This window comes from Rhyacophila brunnea, unplaced genomic scaffold (assembly GCF_057557595.1).
Source record: "Rhyacophila brunnea isolate RB1 unplaced genomic scaffold, BYU_Rbru_1.0 scaffold_22, whole genome shotgun sequence".
Classification (NCBI taxonomy): domain Eukaryota; kingdom Metazoa; phylum Arthropoda; class Insecta; order Trichoptera; family Rhyacophilidae; genus Rhyacophila; species Rhyacophila brunnea.
The window spans coordinates 24,494,740-24,515,460 of record NW_028232882.1 but is presented as its reverse complement, the minus strand read 5'-3'; the positions used below and the strand labels follow the sequence as shown (position 1 = coordinate 24,515,460).

At 36.8% G+C, this 20,721-nt stretch overlaps 1 protein-coding gene across 1 annotated transcript; it reads left to right on the top strand.

The window, feature by feature from the left end:
* Positions 1-3,599: 3,599 nt before the first annotated feature.
* Positions 3,600-20,267, top strand: LOC147070262 (uncharacterized). Its single transcript, XM_085949753.1, has 7 exons — positions 3,600-3,852; positions 9,518-9,983; positions 10,727-10,996; positions 11,754-11,952; positions 13,034-13,123; positions 15,459-15,605; positions 17,480-20,267. The coding sequence occupies exons 1-7, from the start codon at positions 3,703-3,705 to the stop codon at positions 17,616-17,618; spliced, it is 1,461 nt and encodes a 486-aa protein (XP_085805879.1). The 5' UTR covers positions 3,600-3,702; the 3' UTR covers positions 17,619-20,267.
* Positions 20,268-20,721: the final 454 nt, after the last annotated feature.

Sequence of the window (20,721 nt, the reverse complement as noted above, 5' to 3'; positions counted from 1 at the left end):
CAGCTTCCTCTTCAGCCCATGGATTTGCGTCAGGTCGGATTTAAAGTTGTCATCAATCGGCGCATGTGAGTCCGGGTTCAGTAACCCGGTAAGCGAGGGGATCTTGCTCATCTTGACTCGCTTATCGAACTACAGCGCAATATCGGTAACAATATCTGAATGTGTCTGCTCTATTCGTCGTTATGAAGGCTTCAGAGAAGTTCTAGTTCGGTCGGCCGTCGATAATTATCTTGAAAAAGACCATCAATGGCGGCAGATATTCACCAGATGTCCTCCAGATCGGCGATGATAACGGCGATGCAGCATCCAAAAGTGGCGGAGGTGGCGGGATTATTTCAACGAAGGTGACAGCTTCGTATTGAAATAAATCGGTAGTGGAGGCGGAGCAAGATGGCGGCGTTATGGCGTTCGAGAAAGGTGGCGGAACTCGCATCAATGTCCTCTGGATGGGCGATCGTAATGGCGTTGGCATCCAAATGTGGCGGGCTGGGTCGGCGGAGGTGGCGGAATTATTTCAACGAAGGTGGCGGCTTCGTATTAAAATTAATCGGCGGAGGTGGCGGAGCAAGCTGGCGACGTTGTGACGTTCAAGATAGGTGGCGGAATTCGTATCGAATTTGTTCGAATTATTGTAACGTAATTCGTATCGAATTATTTATCGAGTTGATTATTACTATCAGAGTATATAATATAATCTCAGTAGTAACTGTATGTAGTAACTGTAGTAACGTATCGGAGCTTAAAGTGACTGTTCGCGGTGAGTGCCAGTCTGCGAATGTGTGGGGCTCTGTCACTGCAAAGCGAGCAAATTTGTATCGCGAAATCGATTTCTACACATACGACAGAGACGCCGTCGTATGTGAGAGCAGGAAAGCTGCCAGAATACCGATTCGGAAACGCCGCGCGCGGAATGGCCGCGGATTAAAATCGGATTTGATATGCAAATTAATTACGCGGGATCGTGATTATAATCGGATCGATGATTGCCTACGTGTTGCTATGCTTTGTGATTGCACATACGTACAAATGGGAGCCTTCGCAACAGGCCTATGAGCATATGTTAACAATTATTGTGCCGTGTACGCGCGACGCGTAGCGACATCGATCTATATGCTCTTATCATTACGTACATCTTAACTACCTAAATTATTACATACCATTAACGCCCATCCATAAGTCCCCCTTTATTACTGTTTTATCCTTTGCATTACATATGAATATTATATTACAATTTACACTATACATTATCATTACAAACAAATCATATTTAATTTAATTACCCTTTACCATATTATATTCGACAAAAAAATTCAATCTTATACTATATTACCTATTACCTATTACCTTTATTTACATGGTCTGTGGCGACCGACTTAACCATCCACAGTTCACTCTGAGAAGCCGTGGGGCCTGTCAGAGCAAACTGCGGGACTTAACATATGAAATATTTTGTTCAGCTTTGCCAAGGGTCATCATCATTTCATCGGTGGCGCATTGACTACCAGGGTCAGACCGAGCGGCTGGGTGGCACTACTCCTTATGGGAGCGCCCCCCACAGGGGCAGAAAAACCTGTCGGTGACATTAGGTTAGGATAGGTCAGGTCAGGTTAGGTTGGGTTAGGTTAGGTTAAGTTGGGTTAGGTTAGGTTAAGTTATATTAGGTTAGATTACGTTATAATAGGTTAGGCTAGGTTTAGTTCAAAAATGATACTTATACAATCTCATGACGGCATCTGCGCCACATTTACCAAAATTTATATCGATGAACCGAAAAAGATATACCTAGGTGGTGTTATTTGGTTGTAGATTTACATCAAATAATATATGAACGATAGCAGCACGAATATACACATATTTATATTACTGCGTTAAACATTAATTATATTGACACCTAAGCATCATTTTTGCGATTGCCTTCTAATAAATTGTATTGCTGCTACAATTATTAGTTTGACATTTGTGAATTTCTACCTTTTCTTTGTGATGAACAATTTTACAAATGTGTGCAGTTGTCAAAATTGAGTGAATTTATATTTACAATGAGTGATTTATGATTTTTGTTTTGTGAAACAAACTATTTTATGTGATTTCATCTATTTATTTGTGAAATCATTTAATATATGTGAAAACTACTTTCCAAATGTTAAAGTTATTTTTTTTTTGTGAATTTTGATTATTGCATTGTGCGATTAATTCCCACCCCTATAATTATTGTATTTGTACTATAATTTTCGTCTACGTACTATGTACGATATAAAACAGGTATAGTACGCCCAAAATACTATAATTTTGAGAAATCGGAAAAAAAGTTCCCAATAGAAGAAAAACAACGCCAAAATAATCCGTGAGAAGCAAAAAAAAAATCCCCATGTCTATAAAAAGGTGACGTTAATTACTTAAAACAGCGATTTCCAAACTGGGAGGCGCGGAATATTGCAAAGGGAGGCGCGAAAAGCTTAACACAATTAATGTAGCCACAGGTTTGCAGTTTGCAAATGCATAGTTTATAGTAAAACGGCCGCTAGTTATAAACTACACAAAAAACAGTCCCATAAAAGGTTGTTTGCAAAACCTTTCTGCCAATGTGGAGACTAATTTTATAATCCCTCACTTCTATACTATTGTCAAGCGCAATGGCTAGGTATCTCGTAAAAAAAAATGGAATAAAAGGGTCAAATAAATCATAATGTTGAAATTTGAGGCAAATTTGTTTAGGAACTATAATTTTATTGCTAAACTTGTCTATTTGGTTGAAATTTAAAAAATTCAGTGAATAAATCAATCCAAGGACCACTAATGCATTCACTGATTTAAAACGACAAAGTGAAGGCATTCATAAAAAATTGGAACTTAGGAAATCAAAATGACAAAAAAAAAGCTCTCCATGTCTCCACTATTAAATATTTCTACGCCAGATATATTGAAGCAAACAAAAATCTATTTACTGAGTTCTTGGTGAATTTGCTAATGTACTTTTCATTAATTTTATTAATAGTAAAAAAAAGTCGCCTGCGGTACTGCTTTATTTTGGAGCTATTGAATATGTGGTTGAAAAATCCTGACCCGGTGGGTCCGCTTCAGGATGTGGGGTCCATGATAGAATCCATTTGTCAATGAACGAAGATGAATTTGGATTGACTACTATTGAAATTGATTGTGCTAATAAACAAGCACATTCGTCAAAAAATAATGTAATATAAGTAATAAAACCTTGTTTATTTTTGTTGTATTCGTAAGTAGGTACATTGTTGACTATTTAAAAATGTGTCTGTATTATTTAATGAAATAAGGGGGAGGGGGAGGCGCCTAGATTAGATTTTTTTTAAATGGAGGCTTAGTAACATAAAGTTTGGAAACCACTGACTTAACATTTGAATTTTGTCTAAAAAAACGAGACGTTAATTACCCTTCATGGATGTTTTGTCTAAAAAAACAAGACGTTAATTACCCCACGTTTAATTTTTTGAAAATGCAGAAAATTATTGGTCACAACGCGTACTATATTTTTGGCCGAAATACTATAATTTTGAAGGCACTGTACTATAATTCCACTTTCAAAATATGGCAACACTGATGCCCATTGCCCGTAACTATTTATTAGTCTATGGTCAACAGGTTGTCAGGTTAAATGTCAAAATATTAATAAATAAAAAAAAACAATTAGGTAGGTATTATAATATTATGGAAATCCGCAAGTAGTGGATGAGAGGCATAATAAACATGGAACTAAATTTAGAAACAACTTGTCGCATTTGCTTAGATGCCTCAGCAAATCACAATATCTTTTCAACAACGTGTAGCGATGGCAGAGTATCATGCTATGAAGTGATAAATAGCGTATTTGCCATGTCGGTGAGAGATATACTTTTATTATTAGACCATTTACTGATAAAATAAAGTTGTTTTATTATAATATATTATGACGATCTATATTTGTCTATTACGTATCCAGACTACTTCTTACTTCACTCCGTTCCGCTATATATTATGTGGTATTTCCCTCGGTTGCGCGCCTCTTTCCATGCCAGACATGCGGCATGTAGATCGGTGTTGTAGTAACGCTGCAAGGTTGACGTAGACATATAGTTTGGTTCTATACGTTCATCCTGGATACAGCGACAAACACATTTTGAAAATAGCCTATGGGTCTTTTTACTGGTTCTCCGCCACCGGCCGCTGTCATCTGTCAGTGAGCGCAGTGTTGCCAACCGAACTATAATTATAGTACATTTTGGTTCGCGTACTATTCGAAAAGTTACTTTTTCGTCCGCGTACTATTAAAAAAGTATGGTACGTTAAAAATACCACAACTTTGAAATTTTTGCCGGTTTGGTTAGGGATGTGAAGCGAGGGACGGTGTATAATATAAATAATATAAGATCTCAGTGTGCGATATTAGTCTATGGACGTGGTTTTGCGTTGTATACCTACTCTATAAAACTAACGTGACGGTTAATGACGGCGGCCGGTGTTAGCATTTTTCGGTCGTAAGAGGTGTTATAATTAAGCAGGGCATCGGAATTTCTCGAATTCTCCGTTATGTTTATGTGACAAACAAAAAACTTTCATTTTCTACACGTCCTATAATTTTTGCCGAAATACCATAATGGCTTGGACCGCGTACTATAATTTGATGACAAAAAGATAGCTAAAATTCAAAATGGCAACTGACAGATTACGATGACGGAGAACCAGTAAAAAGCACCTAGCCTATACCTATACTGGATTATTTGTTAGTTTAGGTTAGGTTAGGTTATCCTAACAAATAATCCAGTATATCGGCTATTTTCAAAATGTGTTTGCCGCTGTATCCAGGATAACCGACTTGTACCTATAGTTTTTGTGGTTAAGGTGTTTTGAGATCAAATACCTAATGCAACCTTCTTATTGCAGTGTTAGGTTTTGGGTTATGGTTTTTTGTCACAAAAACGATATAAGTATCAGTATATCTGGGTTGACCTCAACACTGGAATCAAAAATTAAGAAACAACTCTGTAACTCGCTCATTTTTAAAAAGTTCCGGATCCAGTTCGGCATTTTCAATATTCGGAATCAAGAGTTTCAGTTCGAATTTAAAGCGTCTCAGTCTCTCGAGATTCGGTCCTGGTACCGTTTGCAGCACTGATTATAAGTAAGCATCCAGCAAGCTTGACCAGGAAACAATAAAGAGTGGAATGGGTGTCAAGCGAGATAGAATGATACAGTAAGCGTGATCTAAAAACTAAACATTGTCAGCGTCAGCGGCCAAAGACAATAGATGCATTAGCCCTGCACATGGAAATAATTTGTACACTTTAATTATTAAGCAGTATTACTACACGTGCATGTTCACAATGGCGGATGTAGCTCAGGCATGTCTAGCTACAAGTAGGCTGTGATCTATAATCCAATACACTCTTCAATTTAAAGCAGGGAACACAGAATTAATGCATACTGAATTAACGCATTAATCTAACTGGTGTGGAGTAACAGGCAACCAATCTCGAGTGTGGAAGAATATCGTTAAACTTAAACACGTGTCAAGAATACGTCATTCTAAGCTTGTACTTCGTTCTGACAACTGGTCTCAATTTATCCACTGACGCTCATTCAATATTGGTATATTTGAAGGTTACAACACACTATTGTACGTCTATAATGTGTGTTTCATTTTCGTAGGATACTCATATTGGTTGTAGTGCATTGTACCTAGATAACCTATCTGAATTATATTTATTAACTAGCTGACCCGGCAAACGTTGTTCTGCCATATAAATTATTTCTAGTGAATATTTAGGTTGTTAAATAAAAAATAACGAATGTATCGTAAGTGTGTGGGGATGGGATATATGACAGAAAGAGGAATAGAGCGCTGTAGACGATGACCGCCGATAAAAACAAAAAAACATCAACCATTCATTTTCTCAATTCAAAATGAGTAATGATGTTCATAATGAATGAATTACCTGTGACAGGATCTCGTTGTTTAATGTTTATGCAATATCCGTCTTGTCCCTTCCAGAAAATTAGCGGATATTGGAGAGCGTCGTATGAACGGTGTGTGTCAGGGATGAACTCCAGATTATTGTTTCTTCTTCGAATCACGATTTCTCGCGTCGATGTGCGGTCGCCAACCATGATTCCAGCAATCTAGTCAACAACAGGCGCATTTAATCGAAGCACGTGCTCTCCAGCTGGTGTTTTATCAGGATTGATGACAATAGCGTGATTGTCACTTTGCAATTCGTGCCCGTGTGCTTTGAAGAATTTCAATAATTCATTGTGCTCATTCAACAGGGCGTCCAGTTCGCCGACGATGCGCCTGGCATTAGGCGAATTGAGGCTATTGTAGCCGCAACGTGCATCCACATGATTGATGTCCTCACCGCCCATGAAGTAGATTTGTAAAAATTTATGTGGTTCGTTTGGCATTGGCAGCAATGAGCCTACTTTGTGGTATACTTGGCCTTTGATTTTGAACGTAGAATGGAATTGTTGACCATTTGCCGCAGTATTGTAAACTATTTCTGTTGCTCCGAACGAAGTATTTTGGAAGCATGAATTGAATGTGCGAATGGACTTCAGGAACAGTTTTGAATCTGGAATCGTGCCGATGAGCAAGCCGTTCAATGGTTCTGGTGGTATCTCAATTTCTGGTAGTTGCACTTTTCCTGATGCGCAACACATCCCGGCTGACTCATGTTTGAATTTGAGCGCATGACAATGGGGACATTCTTTGTCCATAGCACCAATCAGTACTTTCGGATGAGCGGAATATTCCAATATCTGGCTCGTACTCGAATGCGAGACGAAGGAACGAAGCAGATGTAAATGTTCGATGTACTTGTTGGCATTGTCGGTCATTTGCTCTGCGTGTGTTAACTACGAACCGGCGCGCTTGGCTCCGTTCCAACTGTCGTTGTGGATTTCGTTCAGCTCGTGCCTCTTGTGATTGGGGTGCACGCAATTGCGACATGCTTACACGCACGTTTTTGTTATCTTGTTGGATTTGTTCGTCTGTTCTTTCTGCTCTACTATTTCGCATGTTTGTTGCTTTATTCGTTAGACGGCCCAAATGCCCCCCCTTGCGTCTTGATGGCATTGTGCACTGTAATACACGCAAATAAAAATAGATAAATTAAAATAAATCGTACAAAATTTTGCACGCACTGCGTTGTGATATGCCGAATGAAATGTCAAAATGACGCGACGCTTCTCTTGAATTCTTCTCGGACGTAGCGCCATCTGTCATTCAACAACATAAATAATTTCGTTCTGTTTGAAATACGAACGACGGTTAAATTTGTTCATACAAAAATAATAAAATCGCGATTAAAAAGTGGGAGGGTGGGTGTAGGAGAGTGAAAATTTGGGGTTATAGGTATTTTTTGATGCAAAATAATAAAAAAAATACAAAAAGAAATTTTCAAAAAAATTAAAGAAAAAATTTTCTGGATAGAGATACCCTAATCACCTAGCGGTATGAAATATACTTGTTGACCTATTCTCATACCTAACAAATATACATAAAAAAAATCATAAAAATCGGTCGAGCCATTTCGGAGGAGTTCGACCACAAACATCGTGACACGAGATTTTTATATATATAGAGATTTGTTCTGTGACCTAAAGAAACATATTATATTCAATTAAAGACACTGAAGTATCATAAATTAAACAACAGCTGTCATCCACTATCACAAAGATTTTTATTTATCTATTAAGTAATTTATTTATTTATTTAGATCAGTGGTGCACAAACGCGGCATGAAATGGCATTTGTTGCAAGTACAAAAATAACAAGTACTTCATCACCAAATTATTCATTGAATATGATAAAAATTTGTGTTCCATATGTGAACAAATTATGTATGGTATAGATTTGCGACCGAAATTCATCTTTTTACAATGAGTCACACCGTCTGTGGTGCAGGTGCAGTCTATTTTTAGATTATTGTTTTCAAAAAGCGCATTTTAGTGTTCGTTCTCCAGGAATTTTGTCAGTGCACGACGTTTATGAATTGATATTAAAAAATCACTTGTCTTAACAGAAAAAATACTAATTCCGCTTGAATAATGATAACCTCAGTGCTGTACTGAGGATGGCTACCACAAACATTGAACCCGACATCAAAATGCTTGGTGCCAGTATGCAGTATCAGAAATCTCACTACTAAGTTCCATCGTGCAAATATGCACGTAATGCAGAGTGGAGAGTGATTGAAGTTGCTGATAAAATTATGTATAAACTATTAAATTAAAAATAAAACATAAAATGTATATCTCATCTAGTATAACTGTATCATTATTTTTCAACACTTTTACCCTTTGCGGCCCGTGAAAAATTAGAAAATGGATAAATTGGCCCTTCTTTCAAAAAGCTTGTGCACCACTGATTTAGATCAACCAACAGGATCATTCACAAAGGAATACAATATGAGATCAAATAAAAGAATAAGTGATTGTTCCAATAAAAAGCACAATTAAATAACATATTAAATACAGTTATGAAAAATATATTCGATAGAGCTATAAAAAATAATTAAAACAGAAAAACACATACAGTAGTAATACAGTAGAACCTCGTTATAACAGACTAATGTGGGTGAGGGGGTGTACGTTAAAACCGAGTCCGTTATATAAAAACAAACAAACTCCTGTTTATTCGTCTTCGGATGATATATCCAGACACATCCTTTGTGGAGTTACGTTAATATCGACGTTAAGTCGATGTCGACGTGCTTCAGTGCTACGTTCAGTCTATGTGCAGGATGGCATTATGATTCGAATTTGAGTGCGAGAGGTATGATGTGATTATCATGCGCAAAACATTGTTCACAAGCGGTGACACTTGGATTTAAACATGTATAACATTAACAGGATATTTTTAAGAATGTTAGCATTTAACCGGATATTTTACCCGTTATATCCGAATTCCGTTATATCGAGGTTCTACTGTACTTATAAGAGAATAAAAAATAATATATATACTAAATTTTCAATTTACAATTTCCCATTCATTGTGAAAATTTTGATAGATTTGGTTTCTTTTGGGCATTCATTGCACCATTCTCCTACTTACTATGGATATACTTAAGAGCCTACTGCGCAACGGTAAGGAGAATCTACGACTCAGTATAAAGTGCAGGGATTCACATCTCTTTCTTTCACTCCTGTGACAGTCCATGAGTTATGCGATACGACGAGGTCACACGGGCTTCCTCATGCTTAATTTGAAAACAATTTTCACGTATGCTGGTTAAGAAAATAAAAATGGGAATGGTTAATGCTTTCCCTTCAAAATTTCAGTGAAATCAGATTACAACTGAATGTTAACACTTTTTACATTTTACATTTGGATTTATGGTGCGATCAACCAAAATCTATCATGCGATCAATGCATTGGACATGTTTGGTGTAGCTTAACAGCGACTTTATGAGGAGTGTCATTAGTCGTTCACTCATCCCTCGGGCATATTGATTGAAAAAACCCAACCTGCTTACAATAATTCAATTTTGATAACTTTCAACTTTACAGGCGACCGAGGGAGATGGTCTGCCTCCAAAAATTTGCTACAAATGCCACTCAAAAATAGCAGCGATCTTCAAGTTTAGATATTTGGCACAGAGGTCACTCAAGAAACTGCTGAGGCATTTTGACAGACTTGATAAAAAAGAAGAAATCGACACCGTGTTGAAATTAGAAGACATCAAAGAGGAAATCATAGACAATGACAACATAGTTATTGACGGCACCACATTGTTAGACTTTGACCCCTGCATCGATACAAAAGTCACGACGATAAGTTTTAATGATTGTTCGGTGATGTTAGAGAAAAATGAAATCAATGATTATGACCTGCCGGAACATCCTGACTTTCAACTTGACGATTTTGATGATTACGATGATGATGATTGTAAGCCTCTTATATTGGCGGTTTCAACCGCAGTAAAAAATGAAAATGATTACCAGGCTCCGAAAAGCAAATCACAAAAAAATAACAGTAAGTAGACTGAAGCTATTCTCAATAGTTAGCACATTACCACGTTTCCGTTATTTTCATTGGTCCAAATTAACACGGAAGCCATTCCATACACAAGACGGTATCGGTGGTTATCTACAATAATTGGTAAATACGTAATATGGCGAAAGTTTAGTTTGGTAGACATGTCGGTCAAATCCGAGTATGTGCTGGCGTATCTACCCGAACCCCAAAATTTTGTATTGAAACGTCAAACATATCAACGTAAACAATTTTATTAGTTATATCATTGCGATTGCACCATTATGCCTGATTTTAGAGGGCATGTCTAACTTCAAATTTCAATTACTCTATAACATGATTTCGAGACTTACCAACTTTTGGCAGTATACCCACGATATTATGTTACTACTAGTCGCTCGATATTTAACAGCTCGCGGGGATCTATACATTAAGGCGGCGGCCCACCTCAATTTTCAATATGTAATTGACATACACTATCTTGCTCTAAAAGTTAACACAGCCAAGAGAGGGGCTGTTAAAAGGAAGCACTTTTTGATAGTTCAGACAGTTAAAATATTGTAATAATTAACTGCCTGAAAATGCAAAGTGATAAATGTGACATATTTATCTCATTTAGCTCTTTTTATATCTTAAGTGATATGTTAGAATAGCCTCGCAGTGGTATGTTTATAACAAGGCTTTTGTCTCTTGAATAGTTTCATCTTTTTATGATTATTTTATAATCCTTTATATTATTACAGACACAAATGGAGTGAATGTCAAGCAGAAGATGAAACGAATAGAGAAGTCGGCTTCGGTACCAACGTTCAGACATCAAGGACCGACGATATGCCCGGTGTGCGGAAAGACTGTTGCGAATCTAAAGGACCACATGAAGATACACGACGCAAACCGAAAGAAGCTGCCGTGCGCCGATTGCTCGAAGACATTCTTGACGTACGGATCTCGGGCAAAGCATATAAAGAGAGTACATTTAAACATTAGATACTTTTGTAAAATATGCCAAAAAAGTGAGTGAATATTGTACAGTGTACTCTGGTCATTTTGATGCATGAAGGGTTGCTGATTTTTGTATGGTATAATTTTGACAAGGGATTGAAGAAAACTAGATAAAAATATTTCAGTCATAATATTTGTGTATACATATTGTCACAATATCCCATTTATAGTTAAAACTACATTTGATTTGTCAACCATGAATTCAGCACAACAATAAAATTTATAGAATTTACTGGTTTGGTGAATATATTAAATTCTAGTGAAATGCTTGCAGCTCTTCACGAATGCAGGGAGGTTGCTACAAATGAATTGAAACTAATTAAATAGTAGTCCTTTTTTGCCAGCGTCTCTTTCATACATATAGGCACTGTCTGGTAGAGATGGTTTTCTTCAATGTCTCTGATTATAGTTTGCTAGCACCTATTTCATTGTCACCTCCCACCAAACAATTGCCAATGTATGTGTCTCCCGGGTATATCATAATTAGTACTTCAATAACCATGACACAGTCAACATTCATACAATAAACACCAAACTACAGGTGATCTGACAGCAACCAAGTTATCAATGTAAATAGTGGTACAACCATAAATAAACGATGTGTGCCTCTAGTGAGTTCAGAGTGAAGGACTTTCTCTGCCTACCGACAACAAAAGGTGAGTGCCCGGGTCCTCTAGTCCACCATCCCATCCGAAGTAAATACAGTTTACTAAACTATCACCATATTTTATTCATGTTGCATTGACTATTAATTGGTTTTTGTTCCAGGATACGTCGCCGGCGCCGATCACTTCCGTCAGATGCATTCCAATAAGGAAAAAAAATTTGCGTGCATGCAATGTGACAAGAAATACTTTTTAAAGGGGCAACTGGACGTTCACATGACCATTCACACCAAAGAGAGACCCTTTAAGTGTGAGCATTGCGGGAAGACTTTCCGCTCACAATCTCTCTGCAACCAGCATGTGTAAGTCATTGTACATTACCAACATACTATTACACTTTTCAATTTCAGTCTAAGACAATTTGGCCAGTACATCTGGACGATGGACATCTGGGCTGCCACATAGATGAATGAACTTTGCAAAGAAATACACATACGTATTTTACATCTTGAATTAGCATGTAGAGGCAAAGTATCTCTCTCCTTGTAATAAAGTGAGATTTATTGTTGTTGCAAAGGCTTATATTGTAATGTTGCACTGAACTGCAGGGGTGTTATTTTATTTAATACCTCTATGGGTGTTATACAATAATATTTACTAATCGGATGATATTCCGCAAATTGCGTAATGTGATTAAATCAGTTGGCACAGTTTATCACACAAACTTTCAATGTATCAAAAAGATTATGCAATATCTGAGATTGTAATATTGGGCAATGTCATCGATCCTTTGATTGTAGTATTGAAGGTTTGTTGTATATTATATTGTGGCAATCAAAAATTCGAGTTTCTAATGATTATTATGAAATATCACTGCAGTTCAGTGAAATATTGTAATTTGAAAGCACACCATCGACATGAGCCTTTGCAGCAATCATAAACCTCACTTTATTAAAGGTAGATATTTTACATATATCAGACTTGCTTGTCTACTTGGAAGTTCAAGTTATAACATATGTAAATTCTTATCTGTAGTATTACATTCATCTGTAGCGGGACTCGGATGTCTGGCGTCCAGTCTACAGAGCTGAATTGACCCATTCCACACGAGTTTATAAGATTTGCGCAAATTAATGGACAAGCTAACCGTCTAACTCACTTGGATGGTAAATGACGTGAGATCGAATCCCAATCGGTCCAACTTTTTTTCCTGATCAGTATGTTTCTGCGGTTTTTCAAAATTATGTATTTTCAATAATAAGAATCAAACATTCTTAAATCTTGTGTATATATTATTCAGTAGTTATTATATTACAGATATTTTTTTCGAAATGGACCCTTTTATCTTTCTATTTGTGTGCCAGAAAGGTTTGAGATATCGTGGATCATCAGTAAGTTATAGTTGGATGAGTCGATAATTGGAGACTTGTTTTCTGTTTTTAGGAGAAAAGATCATGATATGGAAAGAAGTCACATCTGCCAATATTGCTCAAAGGGATTTTTCAGAATTGACCGTCTGAACACCCATTTAATGTGAGTTCTTTAAGGCTGATTTTCCAGTCACGTTGACCGTCGGCGCTGATCGGCGAATATTATGTATTATCAAAATGTAGTGTTTCCTAACAAAGCTGATTGCTCAGTACTAAATAGCGTCGGCGCCGACCGTACGCGTCTTCTCTGCCAATGAGCATTGCAGTGAGTCTGGCCTGACTGTCAGTGCCGAGCAGCTACGCATCGTCGTCAGCGCCGACGGTCAACATGACTGGAAAATCAGCCTAATACATTAATAATACTTAAATCCACTGGCGGCTCCTTGCTTAGGTCATTCGGTCATTGACCTGCCAAAATAAATACCTTACAATCGACATAATAATATTAATAATATGTGCAATGTCATATATAATAATATTAATAATAATCGGTGGATTTGAAATTATAGGGCGCGCGATATTGTGTCGACCCAGTCTATGGGGCTTTTTTTTGTTTGGGCGATAATTCCCCGAACAAAAATATTGTGTTCGCCGGCAGTCTGAAAATTGACCCAAATTGAATATTTTTATAAAATTTTCTCTCTCGTTTCTCATACATAAGACAGAGATCGATATAACACAAAATACGAGATCGAAGCTTGTAACGGTGCGTGAATTACTGTAATATCGGCAATGCCCGAGTGTGAGACAAAAGATTTTTTCACCTAATTAAATGAAACAGAATGATAACACTGACTAGATAATTGGTCTCAAGACGCAACTGTGTATGCGGTTCGGATTCGTTGACAGGTTTTGATGAATGCCTTTGGTTATTTTAATCATATGTAAGGAGTTTTTGGTGCAGTTATTGCATATACACACAACGTTTGGTTTTTAGTGATTTATAACATTTTTGTGAAGCAGTTAGTACGCACGCAGTAGCAATTGAAGTCTGTGATACAATTATAATGGAAATGGAAGCACGATTCGCAACCAACGATCATTCCATTATATCCGATTTGTTCAATAAAGAAAATTACACTGATTTTAAAAATAATTTTCCCACACGTCAAGTAAATTTGGTAAAACTGTTAGAAGAAATAAACATAATCAAGTTAAAAACTGAATTATTGGTGTTTTATCAACGAGATGATTTGCATGGCGCTAATAGTGCAGTTTCTCTTCTACATTTTTTACTCAGCAATAATTTCATCGAAACATTTTCCGAGTCGATCAAAGTTCTCCAATTTATTTGCGTCATACCAATGACAACAGTTGAAAGTGAAAGATGTTTTTCCACTCTCAAAAGAATAAAAACCTTTCTACGCAATAGGGCCAGGATAGACTGACCGCTCTTGCAATGCTCAGTATTGAAAAAAAATATGTGGGAAAAATAGACAATTTTTATAATCGTGTGATTGATGATTTTTCAAAACGCAAAGAAAGAAAAGTGGACCTAATTTACAAAAAATTATAACGCGTTGTGTGCAATTTCGGTTAACGATGGGTTGGCGTTATGAAAAACGGACATTTTTTGAAGGGTAAGTAGGTACCTACCTATAACAATTTCTAGCACTTATTCTATAATGTATAAAAAGTCAATTTGCAATACGTCTTTTCAGTATACAACGAAAAGGCAAATTAAAATAATATATTCAAAATTGACCTGCTAGTTTATTCCGGATTAAGCCGCCAATGCTTAAATCAGCTTAAAATATTATATATTTTTCCATTCATAAAGTCAAAGTTAGGCCGTAGGCAGGGTTTAATTGAATTTTAAAAAGTAATCAGCACCATCTGTAATTTGTATCCTTAGTTCGATGAAAACAAATAAGTATGACTGACAAAGTTTAGTGTGCACTATTTATGTTGGATCTCAACAGCCTACCTTGATCCTTCGCCAGTGGCCAAAGGTGGTGGTTCTAAACAATAGTTTATGTATTACTGTGCTGTATTCAATAAGCCAACGTACAGAATATAAATTTTTCTGTGTCTACCACACTAAAATCGTTGGACGCCTCTGAACACAAACGAGCACAAGCTGATGCTGAAGCTAAAAGCAGTCCACACTATGCGCATAAAATTGATATTCTCATGAGGAGAAGCAATTCGCTGCTCTGCGATGAATGTGATGTTTTGAAGGACATTGTTCACATAGTGGTACAATGTCCCAGATTTGAGCGGTACAGAGGACTTGCAAATGTCTAAGAACGTCAAGGAATTGAAAGGTGACAGGAGGTCGCAATTAAATCCTTAATAAAATATGGTCCAAACTCTTGTCCTGATAGTAATTGCAATTTCCCTGCTTCTCAATGTATGTAGTTGCAATTGTTATTTATGTGTTTTGTAATCCAAACTCTTTGGTTTTTAACATTTTTATCGTCACATATATATTTCAGATCTCACACGAAAGAGAAGCGTTATAAATGTAAAATATGTGATAAGATGTTTGCGACCCGTTCCACCGTCCGGGGTCATGAACTAAAACATTCCGGAATAAAAAACTACAAATGTCAAGTTTGCCAAAATAGCTTCTTTACTCCCGGGTAAGTTGTAACAATAATTATATTGTGTATATACCCCAAAACATATATGTACAACATTTTTATCCCTATTTCTCTAATACCCTAGGCTATTTCAATACACGCATGAGTGCTTGAATGTGAAAATAAAATTACAGTACTCTCTCAGTAATCCGCCACCCCAAAAACCAGACAAGTGTCCAATTAGTGAAAGTGGCGGATTATAGTGCATACATACAAAATATGATAAAAATTAAAACAAGTAGCTATTTCGTAAAAATAGTTTTTTTGAGAAATTTGTACTAGAAAATTACGATTTTATTTATACCTAATCAAAATCAAGTATTTACTAAATTATATACATTATTTCAACATTTTTCTTAGCTCGTATTCTTATTTGTCCGGTACAAATCTTGCAATCGATTTTTAACTAACTTCCCGACTAGCTAGACATTTGAAACTTTTAGAATATATCAGAACACAATGCCAATGCATTTTTTTAATACTTTTAGCCATCTTTAAGTAGAATTGAATTCATTTTCAGTTAATTCTGTTTTGTATGAAAAGTTATTTAGACACCATTATTGGTTGCTAGAGGTGGCTAGAGGTCTGGGGTCCTAGCAACTAAATTATTAATATATACGTGCGTTACTATGGAAATCAATATGACATTTCAGTATTATTTCTATCAAGGACAAATTTTTTTGATCGTTTAAGCTAGTCAAGTCAAGTTTATATGATTCCACAGAAAATTTAAAAATGTATATAAAAAGTTCTTTTTATCTTGTAATTAATTATAAACTAAGTTTATTAACAGTAAATCACTTGACACAACCAGTTGTTCATTGAGGCAGATATTCTTGAATGGCTTAGGACTCCTGGCTTTCCCTATAACCAGAAGCTTCATGTTGTGTCCCGGTTGCATTGGAGCACAGCATAATTGTGATGCGGTCCTTGGGCACTTTACTCCCTGGTACATTACTTTCTTTGCAATGGACGTACGTCTCACGAAGGAGAAGTTTCCAAAATAAACCCGTCTCATCTGCGTTGTATACTTGTAGGCGCCGGACTACCGAATTTGACAATTGAATACCGGCGAATTATAGAGCTTGATTTTGTGCTTTCAACTAGTCAAAATAACGGCGGATTATAGTAGTTGCCGGATAATTGAGCGGCGGTTCACTGAGAGTGTACTGTATATCTACTAAACATTTGAAAATGTCAATTTATCGTATAAGGACGGCTATTTTATGTACGAGGAAAAGTTTTCAGTTAAGGTTCTGGCTCTTTTGGGTGAGTCGAAACATTAAAAATTGCTACTGTCAAACTGACTTAATGCATGCAGTGTTAGACTATAACGGGGGTCTGGGGCATAGATGCACACCTGAAAGTGCGGGGACCGCAGTTCCCCATTTGACGTCTGTAGCCAAGATAAGAGCTATAAGTGCCTAATTGGATTTAAGGAACGCTTAACCCTTAACCTTTTGGCACCAACATCAGCGGCTTAACGGAAGTGGGAAAATCATGCAACGTGTTATTAATCTTATAAAAAGATCTTTGTTAATGCTAGGGCGCCGTCATCAAATTTAACATTGATCCTTTTTGACCGGTACTTTTCTTCTGATATGATACCAGTATCGATAATTTTTGTTAATATCGTACCATTCGATCCATTTTCCCTAATTGGAATTTTTAAATACTGATTGGCGATTAGAATACATAAAAATATCTGCAATATTTTAACCACCATTTTCAGCATAGTTTTTTTTGAGAATTTTACTAATTACCAACAAATGTTCTTTTTATTTTGACATGACGGCCCTAGTTAAGGCTAACATAACATTCAGATGTCTGCATGTGGTCAAACGTTAACAATCTTACGTTGTGTCTGATTTCAGAGCATTGACAATTCATATGATATCTCACACAAAGGAGAAGAAGCACGCTTGCAAATACTGTGGCATAAAGTTTGGACGCACTGATCACCGCAATCGACACCAGCAAACTGCTCACGAAATGAAAACATTGGGCACGTAACACTTGCGGGACAAGAATATCTACGATGGCAGCTAATTACAATTAAGTTGATCCTCATAATATCCCAGCGTCGTAAATAAACTAAGTTTGAATCTGAGACAACCACTCCGGCACTACAATTTCTTCTTCTTCTTCGGCCATATCCGCCCCTTGGACACAACGAGGCGCCTTCAAGAATCCCTGTCGCTCGCCAGTCTTCTTGCATCATTCCAGGTCAAACCCGCATCCCGCAGATCCGCCGTATACAGTATATAGATAGTATTTAGCCGCCTTTCAGGACGCCGGAATTCGGTTGGCTTGAAGAATAGGCAAGCCAGGTTGAAATTCTCTTCTGGCATCCACAGCACGTGGCTGAGCCAGGTCTAACGTCGCCTCTTCACTCTCAGCGTGATGACAGGCTGCTTGGTGCGTTCCTTTATCTCTTCGTTGCTCCTAAAGTTATACCACCGCACACCCAGTATCCGTCGCAAACATCTGTTTTCGAAGCTCACTATATGGTTGCTCTGAGCCTTCGTAAGGTGCCATGGTTCGCTACCGTAAATCAGCACCGTCACAGTACAAGCGTCGAATAGGCAGCAGGTTTTGACCGAGTACAATCGTGAGTCCCAGACACTCCGCATCAAGTTGAATGTTGCTACAGCCATTCCCATTCGGATAGCGAGCTCGGTGCCAGTCTGAATATGTATTGTTTTCTATCAAAACTATGATGCCTCACACTAATGTTTATAACATATTTTTAGAAAGGTGTAAGGGACAACATTTTGTTAGTTAATTATGATGGTAGATTGTTTAGAATCTTGTCTTCAGTTTAGCAAAAGTTAGCCAGCGGGATTTATGGAACTATTTTTTGTCAAGGATGTTAATGAAAAATGTATGAAGAAAACAATACATAAATTTCTTATTACAAATTGCTTTCCTGTAAAGTTGGAAGTGGTCAGTTATGCTCTTTTGTATAAACAACAATCTCTGATGTTTATAATTTATAGGGGAAATTACATGTGTATCAGTGGGATGCGGTGACTTTTTACAGTGGATGTGCTGTCAAAAAAATACATACACATTATTGTCTACTTGGGCCACTACGCGTTTTGTAACTGATTGAATTTTGTAACAAGTTTTACACTTTAAACATGTTTTTCTTTCTTACTACCTACATAAACATAATATTACCTACATAATATTATCAGTACATATATACAATTTTAACAAATATATTTTGGCATGCTCCGCATCCACAGCATCTATGGACCGCACGCCACTGATCTCTATGTATTTTCAGTACTTACAAACCTAGTAAAATATTTTAAAACTTCTATTTATTATTCTATAATTTTGGCTGTAATTACTATCAATAATTGTATTTTCTGAACGGGTTTAAAAATAAAGGTCATTTTATTCTTAATCGGTAAACTTGATGTGTTAATGGATGTCGGTACATATTTTTACTTTTACGATTACCGACAAGCCTTAATTTATTAATAAAATATTGTAAATAAATAAATTGTACACCATGTGAGTACTAATTATTAAATAAAATATATTTTTACAAGAGATCGTTATTTTTTCTTTTAATTTAACTGATATGTACATGTGAGTTGTCTACCTCACCTATTTCAAATAAGGGTATCAAAACCCTTATAATGGAGATGGGCTGGACATGTAGACACAATGGTTTCTGGAGGAATACGGTAATTCAGTGGTATCCGAGGTATATAATAAAACTAAAAGGCTGCCCTAAGGTATGCTGGATTGACGAAATACTACGATTCAGTATAAAGAGCTTGAGGATGTCTTCTTCCAGCGGTGAATTAAAGCAGGCTAATGATGATGTACATGTGAATGCTTCTTCTTCGATGGCGCTACAGCACAAGTCGAGCCCTGGCCTCCTTCAGCCGGAACGGTCCTCCGCACGTCTCTTCCAGTTCCTGATTTTTAGCAGCTGATTGGCATCTTTTGTAATGTTATCACCCCATCGTGTGCGTTGCTTTTCCACTGGCCTTTTCTTGAATATAATTCTCTTTTATCTAGATTTTTCTTTCAATGCCGTTACAGCCTCATTCCAACCATTGCCACCGTTAGCCCGTCCTATTGTCCCTACACACGTCTGTAGTTTCCCGATTGACTGGTTTGTGACTGTGTTTAGTGTCCGTATCTCTGGCATGATCGCATTTCCTTAATCTCTCATTATCAAACTGACTTATTGAATTTTCGCTAATAAAGCGTTCAATTTTAAACTATGGCTGGTTAGTTGACAACCAAAATATTGTCATGGCTCCAGTTTCAGTGTCATATGTAGAACAGAGGCGGCGCAGGGAATATATACTACATAATAATTATATTCAACGGTAATAATATGTTTGTCTTACCATTGGTAATTATCACAGAACAGATTAATAAGATATAAATGGGAAAACCAGTTGCCATGGACCATGGCTTTGAAGCTCATTTACGACTTACGAAAACCCAAGAAATACGCATTGCGTTGCAGATGTAAATATTGAAAATAACATAACGCACCCCCAGACCTATACTGACGTAAGTCAAAATCAGCCATTTTCCAAGAGAGCCGAAACAAACTTTTTGAACCATGTTTATGGTACTTGATTTAATGTCTAATGGCTTTACAACGTCCATTTTTTTTTGTAGAATTTTAAAAATATATATCTTTCTAGTGGCATTCATTTAAGAGTACCAGAGTTACTGGAGTGTTCTTCTCGATATTCGACTCAATTTATTTAAAATAACACTGGAGTTATGGGGTATATCTCGTTAAATAATATTTTTAGAGATACGCCAGTGTTCTCCTGAGATGGAGAAAAATGTAATTGAACTGCATTCATAACTCAAAACAGCAAAATTCAGACTTACGTCAGTGAAGGTCTGGCAGTGCGATAATATTCTTAATCACATGCTTAAGTTTTTCCCATATTTCTCCACACTCAAGAGTCGTATCTTCTTACAACTATTCCAAGAAGGTAACTCACTTCTCATTATTTTTGTGTTCTCTGGTAAATTATTAGGTAATTGTCTGCCATAAATGCATAAAAAAAAAGAAAATTTACATACAGTAGGAACCTAATTTTTTTGCTTAGTGCTTTGTTGT